Source organism: Calypte anna, chromosome 1, assembly GCF_003957555.1.
Source record: "Calypte anna isolate BGI_N300 chromosome 1, bCalAnn1_v1.p, whole genome shotgun sequence".
Classification (NCBI taxonomy): domain Eukaryota; kingdom Metazoa; phylum Chordata; class Aves; order Apodiformes; family Trochilidae; genus Calypte; species Calypte anna.
This window is the reverse complement of record NC_044244.1, coordinates 43,093,481-43,114,502: the sequence shown is the minus strand read 5'-3', so window position 1 is coordinate 43,114,502 and position 21,022 is coordinate 43,093,481. Positions and strand designations below refer to the sequence as shown.

At 39.8% G+C, this 21,022-nt stretch overlaps 1 protein-coding gene across 6 annotated transcripts in view; it reads left to right on the top strand.

Annotated features, from left to right (window-relative positions):
• Nucleotides 1–20,805, top strand: part of ABCC9 (ATP binding cassette subfamily C member 9) — a 74,606-nt gene extending 53,801 nt beyond the window's left edge. For 4 of the 6 annotated variants that reach the window (XM_030466983.1, XM_030466976.1, XM_030466959.1 and 1 more), the window contains 11 exons: nt 2,444–2,536; nt 5,266–5,368; nt 7,882–7,983; nt 10,810–10,930; nt 11,872–12,002; nt 12,636–12,714; nt 15,698–15,806; nt 16,042–16,145; nt 16,840–16,973; nt 17,299–17,361; nt 19,073–20,805. In XM_030466983.1, coding sequence (XP_030322843.1) covers nt 2,444–2,536; nt 5,266–5,368; nt 7,882–7,983; nt 10,810–10,930; nt 11,872–12,002; nt 12,636–12,714; nt 15,698–15,806; nt 16,042–16,145; nt 16,840–16,973; nt 17,299–17,361; nt 19,073–19,210 — 1,177 coding nt within the window. In that variant the 3' untranslated portion in view covers nt 19,211–20,805. Of the gene's footprint in view, nt 1–2,443; nt 2,537–5,265; nt 5,369–7,881; nt 7,984–10,809; nt 10,931–11,871; nt 12,003–12,635; nt 12,715–15,697; nt 15,807–16,041; nt 16,146–16,839; nt 16,974–17,298; nt 17,362–18,060; nt 18,241–19,072 lie in introns of all 6 variants that reach the window. The other 2 variants (XM_030466988.1, XM_030466968.1) reach the window with 1 other exon arrangement.
• The last annotated feature ends 217 nt before the right edge of the window (nt 20,806–21,022 follow it).

Sequence of the window (21,022 nt, the reverse complement as noted above, 5' to 3'; positions counted from 1 at the left end):
GTCAGATGAGCATGAAGATTGTTAAACATCTGAGCCAACTCTCATCTGGTCAAAGCTCCTCTTTGATCTTTGGAGGGTTAATAGAGAGTGGGAAATAACACCCTAGATTAACATCAGTCATGGGTTTTTCTTCGTATCAGGGAAAAAGCACAGAAATTAATTCCCACTGTACATCAGCTTTTTATATTCAGAATGGTTTGCTGGCTATCAAGAGTAAATTGTTTTGGCAAAAAAGAGTGCCATGATATCTGAGTCATTATGATAAAGCCATGATATAATTTAGTAAAATATCTTGATCAAGCCATTAATTTTTTTTCCTTAAAGTCAGTCATGCCTGGCTGGATTTACTCCATTTTCTGATAGTTAGGAACACCCACAAGGTGTCTGCTGTCCTTCAGGGGGGTGAAAATAATCTAGCATCATTAGCAACAGTCACTTCTGGCCTTGTCTTTTCTGTATGCACATAGTAAAGCATCAGATGCTTTTCGGCATCATACAGTTAAGAGACACAGTGATTTTCAACTGAGCATTCCAGTACAGTTGGCTTCATGGACAATACTGTTACTTAGGTAGCCTGAGAAAGAATTGTGTCAGTAATTTCCCTTAATAATTTCCCTTATCAATGGAGCAGCAGGGGCACAGAGCAACATATCAATAATTTAGCTTGGTTTTCATCAGCTTTCCTCAGAATTTCCAAGGAGATTTATTAATAATAAAACTCTATAATCAGAATGCACAAAACAAAAGTGTTTCATTCTGAAATAATTTGCATAAACTCTCTGAGATCTTTCAGAAACCTTGTTCTTTCTCCACCAGGTTTCCAAACTAATACCGTACGTGGCAGTACTACAGGTCTCAAGGTACCTAAAAAATCAGGAGACCTGGTTTTCATTCTTAAATCCATTACAATCTCCTGAGTGTCACCCTGTTGTGCTACACATAGCTTTTGTAAAAAGCACAACTTTTTACTTAAAAGGCACAAGAGTAGGCAAAATCTGAGGTATTAGACACCAGGGAAATAGGACAGTTTCTTGCTGTGATTTTAAATGTGAGACTAAAGTCTTCATCTGTTTCCCACCCCAGTTTTCCTACCTCTATAGCTATGCATGCAAGCTAGTGAGAGGTTAATCACCCCTGTAGGGCAGCACACAGCCACTGGCTCTGCAGTCACCCATCTTCTGCAAGTTCATAACTACCTCATTCATTTTATTCCCTTACAGTTCCCTGGGAAAATCTGTATCAACAAGATATTGTTATTTATTATTTTTTCTTTTAAATCTGTTTAAATTAAACTCTTATCAAATTGCCTGTGAAGCATCCAGGGTTGACTTACGTTCTTTAAATTCACAGTAGGAATTAATATACCCATTATATTTATAGGAAAAATAGTCTTGGGAAATGTTGGATGAAGGAACATCTTCAGCTTCACTTACTTCAGCTTCACTTACTTCCATGCAGTACTTTCCAGGCATATAAGCTTCACCAATTTTTAGAAATTCAAATATTTACAGTGCTTCTTGCAGCACTTTGACTCTTTGTTGTCATTTTCCATTACATCTCCCAAAACTTCTGTGTATTTTCCATCATAAATTTGAAAGAGAGCATATTTATCATCAAAGCATAAGCAACAAATGCAGTTTTGTGTACTGTAACATTCATTCTCACAGAGCAGTTATTTCTCTAGGCCTATCTAATACAGTGTACAAATATAGAAAGATTTTAATAAAGAGTTCAAATATCCAGTGATCTGGCTTCTCTTCTGTTTATACAACTGGCTGCTGGGCTAATGGCAGAGTGTTACAGAAAGATGTATTTGTGGTTTGGAAAATGTCCCTGTTTCAGGGGACTGGAATTTTTTAGTCTGCAATTAAGGAGCAGTTGATTTCCAGCCTTATAGCATGTTATTCATGGCTCTTGTATCAGGTATGAAACACAGTAAAAACTGACAGTGAGGTATAACAGACTGTAGAAGACTTTCTATTTGTAGTGTTAACAGTATCATATTCATTGAAATAGAGATAGCACTGACAGAATGAGTTTATGTTATTTTTCAAGACCTGTGTGAAACAATGATATCTAAGTTAATTATATTAGTATATTAGAATCTTTGAGAATAAAAGATAATTAGGATCTGGCTAAAACTGAGAGCAGAGAGAGATGTAATAATGTCATTATGGCTGTGGGATAAAAGAAAGCTTACCTGGGACCAGAAGCTAGATCTGCGGAAACCTCTGGGAGATGATTCAAAGGCTCCTGTGGCAAAAGAGAAATGTGATATTCCCATGTCAGTCACTGTCTTTCTATCTATAGAAATACTATTTTGTGTGATCCTGAAAAGAGTATATGCAATACATAAAGTGTCTGTTGCTGTCTGTTATGCAGTAAAATTTCTGACAGAGGTGTTTAAGTCGTAATGGCTGCTTGCTGTTTTTCATACTCCCAGGGATCTCCAGGAACTTGATGACAGCACCCAGTTACCTTTACTCTGTCACTTCTCTGAGACAGCTGAAGGCCTCACCACCATCAGAGCATTCAGGTCTGTAAAACAAATGAGTTGAGAGAGGCTTGAGTTCTGCTCTGGCCCAAGGAGTTTGTTGGATCATGTCTGAAGGCAAATTGTTGGATTTGGTAGACTTTAACTAAGCTGTCTCAAAATAGGGAAGAAATTTTTGCTCTCCTGTTGCTTTGCCAGGCCCCTAAATGCTTGTGCATATTTTCAATAACACACTAACTTATCTGTATTGGTTTTCTGCTGAATTTAAACTGGAACTTTTTTGGATACAGTATCAAATATTTTAAGGTGCTTAGTTTAACCCTGACTTCCTTGAACAGCAAAGCTCTCTTTTGCCAGTCAGGCACAGACATCATTGCTTCAGACCCCTCTTCTATATCCTACAAGCTGTACTGTCCAAATGCCTCTAAATCCTGAATTTCTGTATGTGACCCCCTCCTCAGTCAGGGAAATACCACTGCAGTACACTCCAGCTGAAAGTCAGTGTGCAACTAGAAGTACTTTCAAAGAAAACCATGGCAGAACTGAACTTGATCTTATACTGTAAAACCTAGATTTGTCAGTTAAAATCAACAAGTAAATTCCAGAAGATTCGGATAATTTTTCCAACTCTCCATGCATTTTTTTTTCTACATGAAATATAGGCCAAATTCACCTTGTGTATTCACTACACTATTGCTGGAATGAGTTCAGAGTTGTCTGTTGTCCCCCAGGAAGAGTAACTTGCACTCATTCTGTGCACTATAGAATTTCAAACAAATGTAGATTAAACTTCAGCTGCTATTTACACATGTATCTGACCAGAAGCTTAAGACTGCTTCATCACTTCAAGATAGCTTTAGGACATAGGCTATAACAACTGTGGCAGGACAAGCAAAAACATTGCTGTGTTTAAGAGCTGTGAGCCAGTGGTCAACAAGATTGTTTTAACAACCTTTATCAATCATAATGATGTACTGAAACAGTAAATCATAATTAAGCCCCGATGCTGATGTATGCTGAGTGCTTCTTGAGAGATTCAGAGTGGCCTTTCATCATGTTATCCCCTGAGAAAGATGAAGCAGCTTAGCACTTGAGGGATTTGTTCATCTCTTCTTTACCTTACAAAGTGCTGATATGGGCTTGGATGGCAGACAGCAAAAGCCAAGACAAGGAAAGGAGTAGGCATCATAGTTAGCACTTGCATTTTATGGGATCTTTGGTGCTAATCAAAGCCATTTCATTTCCATGCCTGAGCTCCACTGTCCATCAAACCTGAAGGCTCCAGCATTTTTTGCAATTTACAGCAAAATACTCCAGCATTTTACACAAGCTTGTATTTGCTAATAGTCCTGTTAGTCATTCTCTGCCATTTGAGTTCAGTATGTTCCAGGATAAAATAGAGCAGCCCCTCATATAACTTACCACAAAGTAGCACAATTGGAGCAGAAAGCAATTTCAGTGACCTTTGCTGTTTGTCATCTGATGGGATAAAAGTCTAAAACTGCCCAGAAGTTGAGCTGGATTTGGACGAAAAGATACAGATTGAGCGTGTCAGATTTTCCACTAGAAAAACTGGAGTTTTGCTGCCAGAAAGGCAGATGAGCAGAATATTCAGTGCATCTTTACTCCTCTGAATGTCATTACTGTTACCAGTTGTTTTGGGAAGGTTGCTTGTCAAGTACAAGCTGTGCAGAGGGAAATTAATTATCTGGGGAAATAAAAAAAAACGAAAGACATTTTTGGCAGAAGAAGGATTACAGGTGCTTTACAACAGGACCTTGAGACTTTGAAATGGAAGAGCTTGCCATGATAAAACAGACAATAAGCTGCTGAATGAAGTTTGGCTGGTCTATTCAAATGAGGGTATTTAACATACAATAGAATATGCAACAAGACGATTTCCATCTGACTGCAGGTCATACTTAAAGTACTGCAAGGCACCATGAATTTAATACGCTTAGACCAAGAGGGATTTTCCCTTTTCTCCCCTAAGTGTTCCTATGGTCTTAGGTGCTCTGACATCTTGACATTGTTTTTTAAACATGATGGGCATTACATGTGGGAGACAGAACAAGTAACTGTGGAAGTAATACTGCTCACTCATTTTTGTAATTCAGAAAGGACAGGTAGCTCTCCCTCATTGCAGCTGTCCAAGTTGCTTCAGGCAATGTGTGAGAACTGAGAAAACAGCTGAGCTCAATAGGTATTGAACTATTGAAAGGTACTGAACTCCTGATCAATCTACAGTCTATTAATTGAAGCTTTAGAGATGTCACTCCTGTTGAAGGCTCCTGCAGCTGGCCAAGTAGCTTCTGAAATCACATTTGAACATGACAGGCAAGCCCCCTGCTCTTTCTAGTGCTTGTGAAGAAGAGATGGGCCACAGCAGCACTCCCCAGTGAGAGGATGGGAGGGCAGCAGCACTCACAGTCCACACCTATAAAAGTGGATACACTCTGGGAAATAAAACCTGTCCCCACCAGACTGGCACTCCAGTCTCTTTGAGTGGACAGGCTCTGATACAGAATCTAGTCCATTATAATTGCTTGTCAAGGAAATTCCTCCTTGTTGTACTTGTAGCTCTGCCTGGTAAAGGAGACACCTAGCAGCAGGTACAAGTCCTTAAGGAAGAGTTTTTAATCCAAAGTTTGGCAAAGGCGGAAGGGCAAAAACTTGTGGTTCGGAGGGGGAGGCAGAGAAGAGTTTCATGGTTCATCCTTTTGTGTATGTGTGTGTAATGTGTTGTAATATAACAACTTTGTTCTTGGCAGGCACGAAGCCAGATTTAAACAACGTATGCTGGAACTAACAGACACGAACAACATTGCCTACTTATTTCTATCAGCTGCCAACAGATGGCTAGAGGTCAGGACGGTACGTTCAGTTTAGTTCCAGCCATGATTTTGAAACCTTGGAAGCAAACAGAGACTTTGCCTGATGCAAAGAAGATAATAACGAGAATTAATCTTGGGATGGGATTATACACACTGCTCCTTAAAATAGATCAGGGACTGCTTATGTCAAACCCATAGGGTTTTTTTCAGCTTTCTTGGCCAGGAGTAAGAAAATACAAATCTCCCTCATCTTTTGCTGTTGTGATGTGTGGTGTCCAAAGAGAGTGCAAGAACAAACATTGACGTAACTTGAAATCAGGCTTTCTCTACTACTGTGCAGCATCTGCAGAGCTGCCCCAGCAGGAACCACTTTCAGAGCAGACCATGGCATTTAAGTAGTGTAGTGAACTGCACCATCATTCTGTTTTAGGCTCCATTGAGCTTCCAGGTCCTGGGGTGCCTCTCCAGCAACAGGTTGTATCCCACAGCTGCAATTTAGAGCCCCCATTTGCAGTGCCCTTACTGCAGCAGTGAGACCATACTGTGTAATTTCCAGTACTTTTCTGTATTATAAAAGAGTCCAGAACTAGACTCAGGCTGAAAAACAAATGACAACAGGGCATGATGCCAATGAGACAAGCCCCTGGTGTTTATGGTGACTTTCCTGGGACAATATATGAGGAGGTTCCCTGATCTAGAAGGCAAGAAGGAGCAAGCAAAATCACGGTGGTTTCCTTATTCATCTGACGCTAAAATAACAGTGAATAAACAGAGTAGTGACCAGATTCTGCTAGACACAAATAGTAACAGGCATGATTAATCCTCCCTTCAAGTGATTTATGGATATTTACCTTCATTTCCTGTTATGCTGGCAGAGCAACAAAGTTGTGCTCCCTTGCTTACCAGGGGATAGCTTTCCCTCATGCATGGAGCTCTCACCTTCCTACAGCAACCAAAATCAAACTGAACATGCTTCCAAATCAGTGGCAGAAAAGTGATAGAGCAACAACCAATGCTGGAATAAAGCTTAGCACAGTTACTAGTGACTCACAGTCTTAGTCTTGCTTATATGCAGAATGAATTTGATCCAAGAATATGCATCACTTCATCATAACATTAGAAATTATGAGGTCACACCAAGGAATAGTTTATTTAGCTCTGCCTAATAAATTGGTATGAATATTGCTTATAACTTTGTAGGGTTTAAGAGCAACTTTGAAGTCCTGTCCTAAATGCTGATGGAGGCTCGAAAACATTGTGCTTCTGCTTCCTCATAGATGCTAAGTTTGAATCTGCCATCTACTAAGCAATACTTTTTACAGAGAGATGAACCCTCATTTCAAATCTCAGAGGGAAAGATTTCAGGCAGGATATCATCAGAAAGTAGGGGAAAAATGGATGGAAAATGCTAACCCTGTAAGCCAAGGTAAATATAATGCAGGGAGCAGCAGGACAGTGAGAATACCAGCAGTTGCATGAATCAAGCACCTTGACAAGTGCTTGAGACCATGTGGATTCACTTCAAAACATCAGGAAGATGGGTTCAAGATCCTGCAGAGCTTGTGAGAAGTCAGATCTTTCTAATACAGCCTACAAAGCATTTTCTGTATTTCATCACCATGCAACAGAGCTGAGGTCTGTTATCTACCACAGGATCACTCCAAAAAGTGTTTCAGCAAGGCTTAGTAGCTCATTTGCAGCACCACAAGTATAAATCCATACTGCTTTCAGAGTTCACACTACCAACACCTACATGGTGTTTCACTGCAGGTTGTGAGTATACAAAAGGCTTGGGGACACCTTCACCACGCATAATGCATGATGTAGACACTGTATACCAGTCTGCCCACTTGTGCCCATAAAACATGTGCATTACCTGTAGAAATCATACCAAAACTTTTCATGGGCTTTGTAAAGTCACTGATACCTCTCTTTCTTGAGAGGGCAACCTGATGTTTAAGAAGACCTGGAGCAGAGAGGGTGAAATTGGTTTGTTTTAGTGCTAGAATTTAGGAGTGCCAGTATTACGGCATTCTTATGTTTTGGATTTTTTTTTTTTAATCTGCTTCTTACATTTTTTGTTACCTACTCTTTTTGGAGTGTCCACAATAAAACACCTTAATCCAAGCAGATTTGCAGAAAATACCATCCTGTTTCAGTTGTGCTCAGCAAGGTCCTTTAGGGTTTTTCACGTTGACCACCAAAACCCTTGACTTTTGCAGGAAAACCCAGAATTAAGGACTACCTTTCATTATAGAAATAATCCTTAGTGAAGAGAATGTACTCTGTATCTGAGCATTTTTTTCCCCTGCATTTTAGTAGAATGCTAGGCTGCTAGGGACCTCAAGAATCATCTGGTCCAACCATTCTGGGTAGGAGCACAGTTTCGATGTGATGGCCCCGCACCTCATCAAGCTGAGTCTTAAAGATGATCAGTGTTGAGGAATTGACCACTTCCCTGGGGAGATTATTCCAAAGTCTGACTGTTGAGATACCAAGAGACACAAATTCTAATGCTGTCTGGCACCTTTCTCTCCTTTTCTCTCATTCCAGGATTACCTTGGGGCTTGCATAGTTCTGACTGCAGCTGTCACTTCCATCACTGAAGGGCCTAACTCGGGGTTTGTGGGCTTGGGTCTCCTGTATGCCCTGACGGTATGTACCAAGGAAAGGCATAGGAACTTTCAGGCCAACAGATTCATTTTATGCTGTTTTAAAGAATACATATACAAGGTTATCTTCCAGCTTTCTTAATCTTGAAAAAAAACAGTTTTCCAAATAATGGACTCAAGCCAAGGTTTAAAGAGTTCAGGGCAACTTGGACTTGCTTCAATTTTTGTGAGCCAATTAAAAAAACACAACTATTCCCAGGCCCTGTGTGCTCCCAGGCAGAGCAGGAAAATTAAAAATGCATAAAAGGACTGGTGTGCATTCTGCTTTGCACAACACAGTGTTGCTTCTGCCTGTATACAACAAAACCTACCCTAATATCACAAAGCCTGAAAATGCTATGCCACAGATTGTCATAACCCAGGTAATGTTTAACCAAAGACCAAATAAAATGATTTCTGAGAAGCCAGACATGCCAATTCTACTTTTGGAAGGAAACTACTCAGATGCCAAATATTGCCCACAAAATTTTTATGAACTGGGGGATTGGGACCTCTGGGGCTGGTAGACATGGTTCATCATGAGAAGCAGCAGTAGGAAAGCATAGGAGATGGGGTTAGGGATGGTGAGATCTTGGTGGGACATGGGATGATCTGTTTAAACTCCATCATTATCACTGAGCTGTGTGAGCTGAGTTGTGGAGAAAGAGAAGTGGTTTAGTGCAACAGGCTTTAAAAGGCAGAGAGAGCATCATGAGCACAGAGTACAGTCACCATAGAGAGCAGAAATATCACTGAATTAACCATGAGAGATGGGACAAAATCAGTATGATGATAATGGCAGGAAGAATTTTTTAAATTATGGCAAAAAGCTACCTGCTTTATGGCACTGCTATGAGGGGTATGGGAAAGGGTCTAATGCTGAGATTTGGCTTTGCATATAAATGCTGGTGAAACCACAGTTACAATAGGACACTCTCAGCATCTGCCTTAGGGTGCCCTTAGATCCCCTTTGTGCAGCTGTTGCAGCACTGTGAGAATCTGCTAGAAGCTGTAAACCAGTCCCAGTGCTTCAGCTTCACTTTGAAAACATTCCTGGTAATCTTGCTTCATTAGAAGACATCTGGAAGAGCCAAAATGTCTACATAATCCTTGGCTCCTTGTATTTAGTCTGTATTTGCAAACAGGTCATTAGTGTAAATTAGCCATGTGTTGAAGTCTGGCATAGCAGAGGAAAAAGATTGTAGTCACAAAGTGATTACCTGATCTCTCCTGCCTCATTATAAAACTGGTGAAACTTGGAATGGAGATAGACCATTTACTGTGTAATGATCTGACACAGGGTTTTTTAATAATTTCCTTTTGGAGCTAAGGGAGGACTGACATCTTAACCTGGATGAGAGCGAATCTTTTGTACCAACATTATATTTACAGTAGAAATCCATAAGCTTATTCTCTCCCCTTGCATTAACACTGCCAACTCCCTTGCACAATCGTGATAAATATTGAAATAATGGGCAGAGCATTTCAGATGCCAGGCTCTGTTATCAGGTCTGCAGGATCTTTGATTTCAGCCTGATATTCCATAAGCAGCAGTCATGCTGAGTGTTTACCTGCAAACATATCCATTTTCCTAAATTCCTGACTCAAAAGCCAGACACTGAAAGAACCTCTGAATAACAAAGAAAATACTTCACACTATCTCCTAGAATAACTCTATCTTAAGGGTAAAGCAAGCAACTAAACCCTGTAAATTGACAACAAATGTTACTGCTGAAACTTAGTGAAAATTATTTACTGTATGCCTATTGCATCAGTATAAAGTAAGTGGAAAAGACGTGGAGCTTGGTGATTTATTCAGAATTATGTTCTTATTTTGCAGTTTCAGCAGTCTCTACAAATAAATGATGGAATCTTTTTCTGACTATCTTTGTGTGTAGCATGTTTTCACTGTCTAAGTTAAGTTTCTAAACCTTTATTTAGGTTTGTAAGGTGTCTCAATTTCCAAAGGTACTTGGCAATCAACTGTACCTGATAAGATCAGCTTTTCTTTTTTTATATGACCACCTAAATAAAGACTTAGGAATGTTTGGGAAATGTTTAGCAAATTGCTTTACAGTTTTCAGCCTTAAATAGTTCTGAACTAGAGATCACTTTGAGTAAGCTACCGGGTATCATTAGACAACAAATGAGTAATTATAATCTTCTACATGTAATACTTTTACTATTGATAAAATCCTTTTGATTACAAATGGGAATAAAATCCAAGAAGGAAATACCACTGAGCTGATAAAACATTTTTTCTCATATGTTTCTATGCTAAGAAATTTCACATTTTCCAGAGAGGAATGAATTGCTTAAATATGCACAGAAGGCAACAGGAATGAAATGCCCATCAAATCTTTTCAATATATTTGCAAAAAGTAAACTTCCTTAAACTTTGGTTGCAGTCTGAAAGATTAGAAAATGAAACCTTTCCAAACACTGCTTCTACTTTTTCTTCTTTGTGTTTTTAAAGTCGATGCCTTTCAGTAATCAATACTGATTACTAGATGCTGAGAACCAGAGATTCCTTTAATCAGTCACATCTTCAGACTGTAGGTTCAAGCTTCAAAGTTGTGCTTCAAAAAACAAGGATGAAAACACTAAGCACTAAATTACTATTTAAGAGTTGTTTCTGTAGGAGTATGACTGGCTTATTATATATTTGATGCTGTTGGCACTGAGTCTAGAATGGTTGCAACATCAATGAGAGACCCACTTCTCTGAGTCAGGCCAAAAACTTTTACAAAAAATGTATCCCACCTTTATTTGCAAACAGATGAAGAGACAGGAGGCTGAACCTTGTCTTTGTTTTTATTCCGTGATGCAGATAACCAACTATTTGAACTGGGTGGTGAGGAATCTGGCTGATCTCGAGGTGCAGATGGGTGCAGTAAAGAAAGTGCACAGCTTCCTGAACATGGAGTCAGAGAACTACGATGGCTACTTGGGTATTCCATTCTCATCTTTTTGTGTTTTAATGTGGAAATGTGAAAGCACAGTAGACTTTCTCATGCAAAATATATACGCCTCTTTGGCCAAAACTTGTTCTCATTGATATGTAGGAGCTCCCATAGATTTGAATGAAAAGGATAGGCAAAGCAGCTATAAGATATGTAGCCCATACTACTTATTCAAAATAATAAAAAAATCCAACTAAATGTGAGGGAGACATAGCATGGTTCTGTAGTGCAATCAGAAAGTACCAGGCGACAGGTATGGATATGATGAAAATGATACTTCATTTCAGAAAATTAAAATGTGGAACAAAACAGCACCACAAGTCGCATTGCAAGTAAACAGGGTCTACAGGGAAAGGGCAAATTGGCAAAAAGTTCTCAGCAACTCTTTCCTGAACTGCACTTTGCTGCTTGTACTACATATTTCAAATTGTTTTTTACTGGTATTTTAGAAGTGCAAGACCAAAATGACTGCAGGTCAGAAATCTGAGTCCTTCAGTGTGGAGACAAAACCTGCCTGTGCATTTGCAAACCAGGGTGAATTATGAACTGTGATAATGTCAACAGCTCATGTTGTACAGCAGTAACACCATCCTTCCTTGGACTGCCCTTCCCGTGCCGGTTATTGACCGAAGAACATGTTAACACTGCTCTGACACTACATACTTCTCTGCTTGTTTGGCTTTTCCCTGTTTCATTGCCAAGAGCCACTTTAGCATCTGCCCTCTCATCTTATGTGTCAAGATCTGGAAGCTAAGCGCTAATATGCCCACCTGGAAGCCCCCAGATCTCCTTCAACAGGGAACTGGGATTCCATTTCTCAAGTGCTTTCAGGAAGATGCCCAGGCAGGAGAGAGGGGAAAGAGAAATGTCATGAAAGGTGATCCTGTGATAGCATTAATTTTGGTTTGTTTTACTGTTAACTATTTCAGATCCCTCTCAAGTCCCAAAAGACTGGCCCCAAGAAGGGGAAATCAAGATTGAAAATTTGTGTGTCCGATATGAGAACAACCTGAAGCCTGTTCTTAAGCATGTTAAAGCATATATCAAACCAGGACAAAAGGTACCATGTCGAGCAATTGCCTATCATCCTCTTTCTGAAGCAGATCCTTCCTTAGTGTCTATCCTTTTCCAGGGTGGCAGAAGAGAGTTACAATTGGCAGTGACAGGGGAATTATTTAGCCCTCTCTGTGGTCCCTGGACATGGGTCAATGAGCAAGGAGGCTGTGAAGGGATCCAGCACAAGTCCTGTGAGGAAGGGCTGAGGGAGCTGGGAGTGTTCAGTCTGGAGAAGAGGAGGCTCAGGGGAGACCTCATCACTCTCTACAACTCCCTGAAAGGAGGGTGTAGCCATGGGGGGTCGGTCTCTTCTCCCAAGTAGCAACCAGTAAGACAAGAAGGCATGGACTTAAGCTCTGTCAGGGGAGGTTTAGGCTAGATATTAGGAAAAAATTCTTTACAGAGAGGGTGATCGGGCATTGGAATGGGCTGCCCAGGGAGGTGGTGGATTCTCTGTCCCTGGCGGTTTTTATGAAGAGACTGGATGTGGCACTCAGTGCCAAGGTCTGGTAACCACGACGGTCGTGGATCAAGGGTTGGACTTGATGATCTGAGGTCCTTTCCAACCCAGATGATTCTGTGACTTCAAGTCTGATCTACAGCTTCCTCCCTAAGTAACATCATGATTCTTTTGCAGGTTGGGATCTGTGGTCGTACTGGCAGTGGCAAGTCATCCTTGTCTTTGGCATTCTTCAGAATGGTGGACATATTTGATGGTTAGTTTTCACTGGCATATGTTGTCACTCCTGACCTGCTCCCCTCTTATTTCTTCAGAAGAAACAAGGAGACTTTTTGATAGTTTACATTCTGCCTCAGAGGATACTTGGTTAGAATTGGGGTTGTTATGCCTGATCCTTCAAAGTGCAAAGTGTCCCATTGTGAACAGTGCTTGGTTCTTCCAGGGAATGTTAAGCACAGATTAGACTTCTAATTTTTTTTATACATTTCATTTTGCGTATGCTCTGACAAAACAATATGTCTTTTTGCAGATATATATATATATAGAAAGAAAGAATATGAAGCTCTCCGGAGCCTCTAGATTTGTCCCTAAAGAATAACAGCATTAACTTACTATAGCTGTCAACATATTAACACAATAGAAATTAGACCTCAGCAAGTCCATTCCCTTGATATTAATTTTTTATCGTGGTTTCCCACAACTACATTAGAAACTGCCTTAAGGTTTTGGAAACATTTTGCTATGTTTTTACTCCTGCAGCATTTCACTCTCCCAGCTAATTGGCATGAACTGGTATGTAGCAATATCCACACTGTCTTTTATAATACCTGTATGTGTGTACTGTCCTGGGAATATGGAAACCCACAGGGAAGTCATCTTTTTGCTTCAAAGATTTCCTTTATTCTAATTTGCCATTGCGTGTGAAATGTTTGCTAGGGAAACCTCAGTAGGATATGGGAGGATAAGTAAATTTAATGCAGTTAATACTCCTTTTGTTGTTGTTCTGTGCCTATGTTTCTATGGTAACAAGTTTCTGATTAATGACCAGGGTTCCTGGCTATATAAATAATGCAAACAAAAATTATGTTTATGGCAACTTTAAGTTTCCTTCTATTATAGTATTCTTTCTGTACCTTTTGTTTGTCTGTTCCTCCTGTATCCCTGACTTTCCCAGTGGGAATGCCTAAGTTTTTTCTACTCAAGCTCTGTTTATCCTTTGTGCACATCTTTCTCTTTCTGCTAGACCTATATTTGGCCTCTATGCTGGTCCACTTCTGCATGGAGTCCTGGCTCTAACAAAAGTTACATAAAGAGTAATTTTTAAAGAACCAGGATTTCATCCATGTTGTCCATCTTGGTACCTTATGTCTGTTATTTTTAAAAAATTGTATGTGTTCCATTTTGTTCCCCTACCCTCGCTTCTTTGTTCTTCAGTGTTTCCCTTTTCTTTCACCCCCCACCCCCGAAGCCACTCAAAATATTTTTCTTCTCTCTTGCTTGGCTGCCCCTCATTACTTTCCTGGTTTCTGAGCTCCTCTCTAATTGACTTTTTCCCTTAGGTCCCCTCATCTGCTCTTTATTTTTTTCCTTGAACACCCTGACTTCTATCAAAAAAGCATTACCTTATTCCAATGGCATGCCATAATAGTTTTTTTTTTCTCATTAGTTCACCTCATCTTCTGATAACCCACTCATGTCCTCAGTTGTGAAGAGAAAGAATTGCTCAAGTTTATGCAACCACTGTTTTTTCATGATGAAATCTTATGACCTGACTTAGGCATTCTCCAAGTTTGAAAACAATTCAACTTTGCACCTTACAGATGAAATCTTGGTTCCTCTGGCCATCTAATAAAAACATAAGACTATTGGTAGTCCAGCTAGATGGGGATCAAGTCTCTCATTGGAGTAGGCCCACACAGAGTAATCTATAAAATGCAGCATCACAACAACTGGAAATGATGGAAGAGGAATACATGCACAGCTCTGACTACCCACGTATTTACCTGTTCCTGGTTAGGTTCTCACTGCTGGGAGATGGCACTGATGAACTTAATGTTAGATACTTCCCAGGGAGAAGAGCAGCTGCCCAGTCAAGTAATCCACAGGGAAACTGCACAAGTGAGCCTGATAAAAATACCCCTTACTGTACCCTCATTGAGTTTGCCCCGACCCATCCTTTCCCGACAACCCAGAGGAAGTTTGTGCATCCAGGAAAATTAGTGGGGTCAGTAGTTCCTGACTTTTGTTTTAGGATTCAAGGGAAAAGATTTTTTCTGCCCTTCTCACCCTCTTTTACTTTTGTACGTTTCCCCCATCTCCCTTGCCTGAATGTCAGCAGTCAGCACAACATAAATCAGATTTTCAGATGAGATCCATATGCTCATTGACTTGAAGTAGTGACTAGAAAATAAAAAATCCTCTTATTTTACCAAGTATCCCAGCTGTCGCAGCAACGTGTTCTCAGGGAATGACCTAGTAGGTTAAGAGTGATTTATGTGACTGCTTCCAGTAATCTTACATTAGCAGACCAGTATGTGGCTAATTCACAACCAAATACTCAAATGAAACTTCTTTGGAGTAGAACAACCTTTTTCTTTTTCTTTTCTTTTTTTTTTTTCTTTTTTCTGATCTGCCTCCAATATTTTAAACAATTTTAAACAACCTACCTCATTCCTTCTAGAGTTTGAAGGATAGTTTTTTATTCTGATGTATGAATTGCAGATACATTCATGAGGGTTATCAGAAGACAAGGTGAATTAACGAGAGAAAGTTAATTAAGGCATGCAAAAGAAATTGTGCACCATCTCAAATTAGGTATCTTCCACAGCTATTAAAGGGAACAGAGAAAGGCCTGGTTGTGGCTAGTTACAGAAGTAGCTCTTGTTCTCACTGTATTTGACTGCAAAGCTCAGGTTATCCCATAATAAATTATCCTTCTGGTGCTATCATTAATCACATAGCATGGAAGCCATAGATTTCCTTTAAGGGAAGGTGAGGGGGGAAAAAAAAGGAAAGCAAGTCAACAGTGTCACTAAGAAGCTGGGTTCCCTCTGGCTGGCATTACTATGTACTCTTACCTTCCCCATGTTTATGTGACAGCGCTGAGAGGTTGCAGAGACACACGGCCTCACCCTCTGGAGTCCAGCCCAAATCATCTGCTTTATCTTTCTGACTGCTACCCACAGCTCACATGCTTTGTGCAGTCCCCTCACATGTCTTCTGCATGTTGTTTTAAACAGGAAGGATAGTGATTGATGGAATAGACATCAGCAAATTGCCTCTTCATACGCTCCGTTCCCGACTCTCCATCATTCTCCAGGACCCAATATTATTCAGTGGCTCCATCCGGTAGGTGAATGCCATCAGGGGGTGACAAGCAGCATTGCAGGGTGTGTTTGCAATGGGCACAGGGGGGACAGGAAGGGATTGAAAAGGGAAGGAACCTTCCTAGTTCATTCCAGCTTATCTACAGTCTGTCTAAGAGAAGTAAAGTCACATGCACAATGCCAAAATGTTCTTTTGCAGAAGACCTGAGTGAACTGTAATTGCAGTAATGAGACTCTTGTTACCATTTTCTTTGTAGCTTTAATTTGGATCCAGAATGCAAGTGCACAGATGATAGACTCTGGGAAGCTCTGGAGATTGCTCAGTTGAAGAACATGGTCAAGTCATTGCCAGGAGGCCTTGGTATGTCTAAGCCAAGTCTCTGGGAACATATAACAACAATGAAACTATGCATGCATGTAAACAGATACATGGGATCTGTCGCTCTAAACCATCATGTAGGAGCTGACAGGCACCTAATGAATATTCTGTCTCCATACTAGAAAGAGTATTCTTACTTAGAAGCTGAAGAGTAATCTGGTTTTGCACTCTTTGCAGAAAAAATCCTGAAGCACCTCAGCTTCATAGTGGGGGAACTAGACAGCGAGAAGTTAAAAAGAAGTTTTATCTCTATTCCTTCAGCAGAATCTGGCTCTGCCAGCAGAGCTGTAGTTCATGTCTAGAACACTGACAAAGCATTTTCTTTTATCATTTCAGATCTGGTTCATGAAAGAAACTTGCATATTTCCTTCCATATTAAGTGTTTTCGTATTACTAAGGATATTATCCTGCATACCATATTTGCTAACTATTTGTGCCAACTGTTTGCCTAATGATATATTGCTCCTTTCCCATGAGGCTGTGCTCACTTTTCTTGATATCACTCCATTCCACAGCATTCAGTCAGGATTATGCTTATTGGTTTTTACAGGGATTTTGCTTGGAATAGTGCACAAGTGGAGCTTTGAAGGTGCCCACTCAAAATCACTGGGCCCTGACAGTATGAATGTACAGCATTTTAGTGGTGCCACACACAAAGTAACTGGTTTTGTTACAGATGCAATGGTCACAGAAGGAGGTGAGAACTTCAGTGTAGGACAAAGGCAGCTCTTCTGTCTGGCCCGAGCCTTTGTCCGCAAGAGCAGCATTCTCATCATGGATGAAGCCACAGCATCTATTGACATGGCCACAGTGAGTATAGCCATCAGCATCATAGACACATGGATTTACTAGGAGAGGAAGCACCACCTTCCCTAAATGTCAGCCATGAGACCTCTTCAGCAGAGAAAGCTGTCAGCTTTTTTTTCTCTCCTCTTGTGTTTACTTTCAGTGGGTTCTGGTGGTGTGGTGTGGGGTTTGATACGTATGGTGAGTGGAAAAAGAGATGAAATGGTTTAGAAAATCCCTGCTTTCACTTGTACGCAGATCAGAGATAGTATGGAATATAATCCTCTCTTATGTGCTTGAAGACACATAAAAGGATGAAGTAACTGAAGTAAGCTTTTTCCTTTGATAGGAAAACATATTGCAGAAAGTTGTGATGACTGCCTTTGCAGACCGCACAGTTGTAACAATAGCGGTGAGTACCGATGCCAGCAGATTTCCTCATGCCTCAGGCAGTTAATCTTGTCTTTGACCAGTTAACAACTACTATATAAAATTAGAAACATTGCTAACTAAAACTAAAACACACGGTGAAAGTATTCCCAGACACTAGAACTAGTCAAGACTCATACTATCAACCTGAAATGTTGCGGTGAATGCTATCTTGCAATGGGGCAAATTAAACCACTTAGATCTGGAGAAAGACTTTACAGAGAACTTCAGCATCTACACCATCTCCAAGAAAATTCGCAGTCACTCTCACTAAGAAACCAAAACTGAACCCATGGGTTAAACATTTATTGAAAGCTGTGTCAAAATCTAGATTTGAGATTTGTGTCTGAACTCTATGCTTATATACGGTCTACAGTCATGGCATGAATTTATTAGAGTAGCTGAGATTTCAAAAGGTGGTTGATGTGGTTTTTAAGTTGGGTTGCAATAAGCATCTTCTCCTTCAGTTACCTGCCATTCAAATTTTCCTTGCCATCCAAATTTGTCCTTCTGACTGGAATCTCACTTCTCTTTTGCTTTGCCTTTCCAAAGCTGGTGTCTCAAGCAAAATGGCACAAATCAATATTTAGCTTTCCTCACAGAGCTGGCTTCATTTCTTTCCTCTCTTCATGTCATGGCTGATCCTTCCTTCACACACCTGATTTTCTTTTCTCTTTTCCAGCATCGCGTGTCTCACATCTTGGATGCTGATATTGTCCTAGTCCTTTCTGAGGGTTTTCTAGTTGAATGTGACACTGCCTCAAACTTACTCCTCAAAGAGGACGGCCTGTTCACCACTTTGGTGAAGACTCACAAGTAGACCCTCTCAGTCCACACTGTTCACAAGACTTCTGGCTCTTTGGTAGTTATTTTTACCTCTTTAGTTTCCTTTCACTCTGCTTCCTTTCTACTGCACAACTCCTGAGATGACAGTGCAAGAAGGTGTTTATTGGGTCGCTCCTGGGTTTGTTGAATTTCATGACTATGTATGATAATCATATTTAACTAAAGCTTAGACAGGCAGTTGACATGGAATTTATCATGTCAAAAGAATCCACTCCATAAAGTAATCCCTGACCTTCAGCCTCTATGGTGAAATATCAGACTTTTAGAGTTTGTCCTGTCTACACCTGACTGGCTGCATTCATACAGCATGATAATCAAACTCAGATAATTTACTTCCAGTTGCCTATAGGGCTAAACTATTGCCTGTAGCCCAAACAAATTTAATCTCAGAGGAAGCTACTGGATTTGCAGAAGAAGACAGCTCAGGAATGCCCTAAAATAGACAGACAGGAGTGCAGAACAGACAGTCAAGGTACAGAGACCAAGGAGTGGAGCAGGATGCTAAGCCATCTGACAGTACAGGCATACCTAAGATGTTTCTTACCCACGTTTCATAAAGAAGACACATTTCAGCCATGCCATAGGATTTATTCCAACAGCTGGGATGTCCATAATGGCACTTAACTGACCAAAAGTGAAGTGCATACATAAATATTTTCAGACTTGGTGCCAGAAGATGTGAAGTAATTGGAGATCTCTTCAGATTGAAGATGTAGTATAAGGACCTACTCCAAATTGCACTGTAAACAAGGATAGCCTTGCACAAACTTGGTATTCCTAATGAGGTTCATTAATGAACTGCAGTGAGAATCCTAATGAGAACTTCTGCTTTATTTTCTTCATGGCAGCATCGGGTTCACACCATCCTAACTGCAGACCTGGTCATTGTGATGAAGAGAGGGAACATTTTAGAATATGACACACCTGAGAACCTGCTTTCTCAAGAAGATGGCATCTTTGCTTCATTTGTCCGGGCTGACATGTGAAGAATTGCATGATGCATTTTAACAGCTTATTTTTAAACAGATGAAATGCAAATTTTTTCTTTTTTTTTTCCTTTTTTTTTTTTTCTTTTTAGAGCCTCTTTCTTCACACTTCCATCTTTCAAAATAATAAAAGTTATTGCAACACATGTATGCCTCAAAGCAATACAAATATCACTTCATTCAAAAGCTGTAAAATTCACACACATGCACACGTGGAGGCAGAAGTTTTTCTTTCCTGGGAATTTGGCCTTTTCCTTAGACTTTTCGGTGACTTTATTTTCTTTTATAGAGGGCAAAAGAATGCAATGCTCACACAAACTGCATATGCTGTGCTGGAACCAGCAACTGAATCGTGCAGTTTGTCAAGGAAACAAGAGATCCCCAGAAGCATTGTGTCCCCAGAGGGGAAAAAAAACAACAACAAAATAAAAAACAAATCCAAACCCGTAACACTTTGGACAATCTCCTGAACTCCAAAGGCTCAGACTTTGCTCTTCAAATTGCAATGGAGAAGCAGTGAATGAGGGAAAGGAATTTCATCAGAAATAAGGAAATTCTTCCTGTCCTTTAGTCTGCACACTATAGTTGCCATAGTACTATTTTCAGTGCAATGGTGGCTTATCCCTGCAATAAGTTCCTAAATTCATATTTCTTCTGCAGACTTTCTCCAATCAAAAATGCAAATCATCACAAAATTATGCATGCTTTGATAGGCTTATAGAGGAATTTTGTACAGTATCTTAGGAATCTGTATTAGAATTAATCTGAATTTATACACTTGATATTAGCCAATCTTTTAAACATGTCCACTAAAATATCCTACTTAAACCAGCATGTAATTAGACCACCATTAATTCTTTTGCCTGTATTTAGTCCTTCATATTATTTTTTATCCAGGGACAACTTTTCCTTTACCCATTTCTGGTGTATCTCTAAATTGGATCTAGTCCAAGTAAGTATGATTTTCAAATTATTTCTGTATCTGTATTCAGGAATTTAGGTGAAATGTAATATATATATATATATATATTTATACACCTCATATGGCTTTTAAAAGGTTGCCTGCACATTTAGTTAGATTCTGAACTATGACAACTGCCCAATGGGCACTAAGCCACCAGAAGGAGTTTCACAGACACTTCTAAAGACAGAGCTTGAGAATCAGCTTCACGAGTATGCAGCCTCACAATATGATTCTACTTCATCTATTCTCATAAGATTTAGGAAAAACACAAAGTGCACTTAAGCCTGTTTCTCATGTAGTGAACATAAAGCACAGTACTCTGCAAAAAAATATGCTATGAGTTTTGGAGAAGTTGGAGGACTTAAAATTGGGTTTACATTTAGTGTAGTGGTATAGAAATGATACTGTGGTTTATCTTTTTTTTTTTTTTTCATCTTATCTATTGGAAATAAAAGCTGTGTGACACAAGGACAAAAATCATAATTTTATGAACATTTTATGAAGGGAAGTTCTTCTGTGATTTCCCTGTCTACTGCTGTGAAAAGGTTTTGCTCTTTTCTGTATTAATTCCCTGTATTGAACTTTGTCATACAAAGAAAATTTAAAAAAATAAAGCAGATGTTTACAGAAGTGCATGTGGTTACACAGATTTCATAGCCAAAGGGCCAAAATAATTCTTGATTTAATTCCATTGTCGTCAATGAAAAACTAATTGGAATCATTACTGTCAGGCTAAGTCAGTATGAAGATGAAGTACACATAACTTTGATTATCTGCATATCTTTGATGCTGCTGCAATCCTAATTAATTTCAAGTGGTGCCAACTAGTTAATGAGATCCTGGTTCCC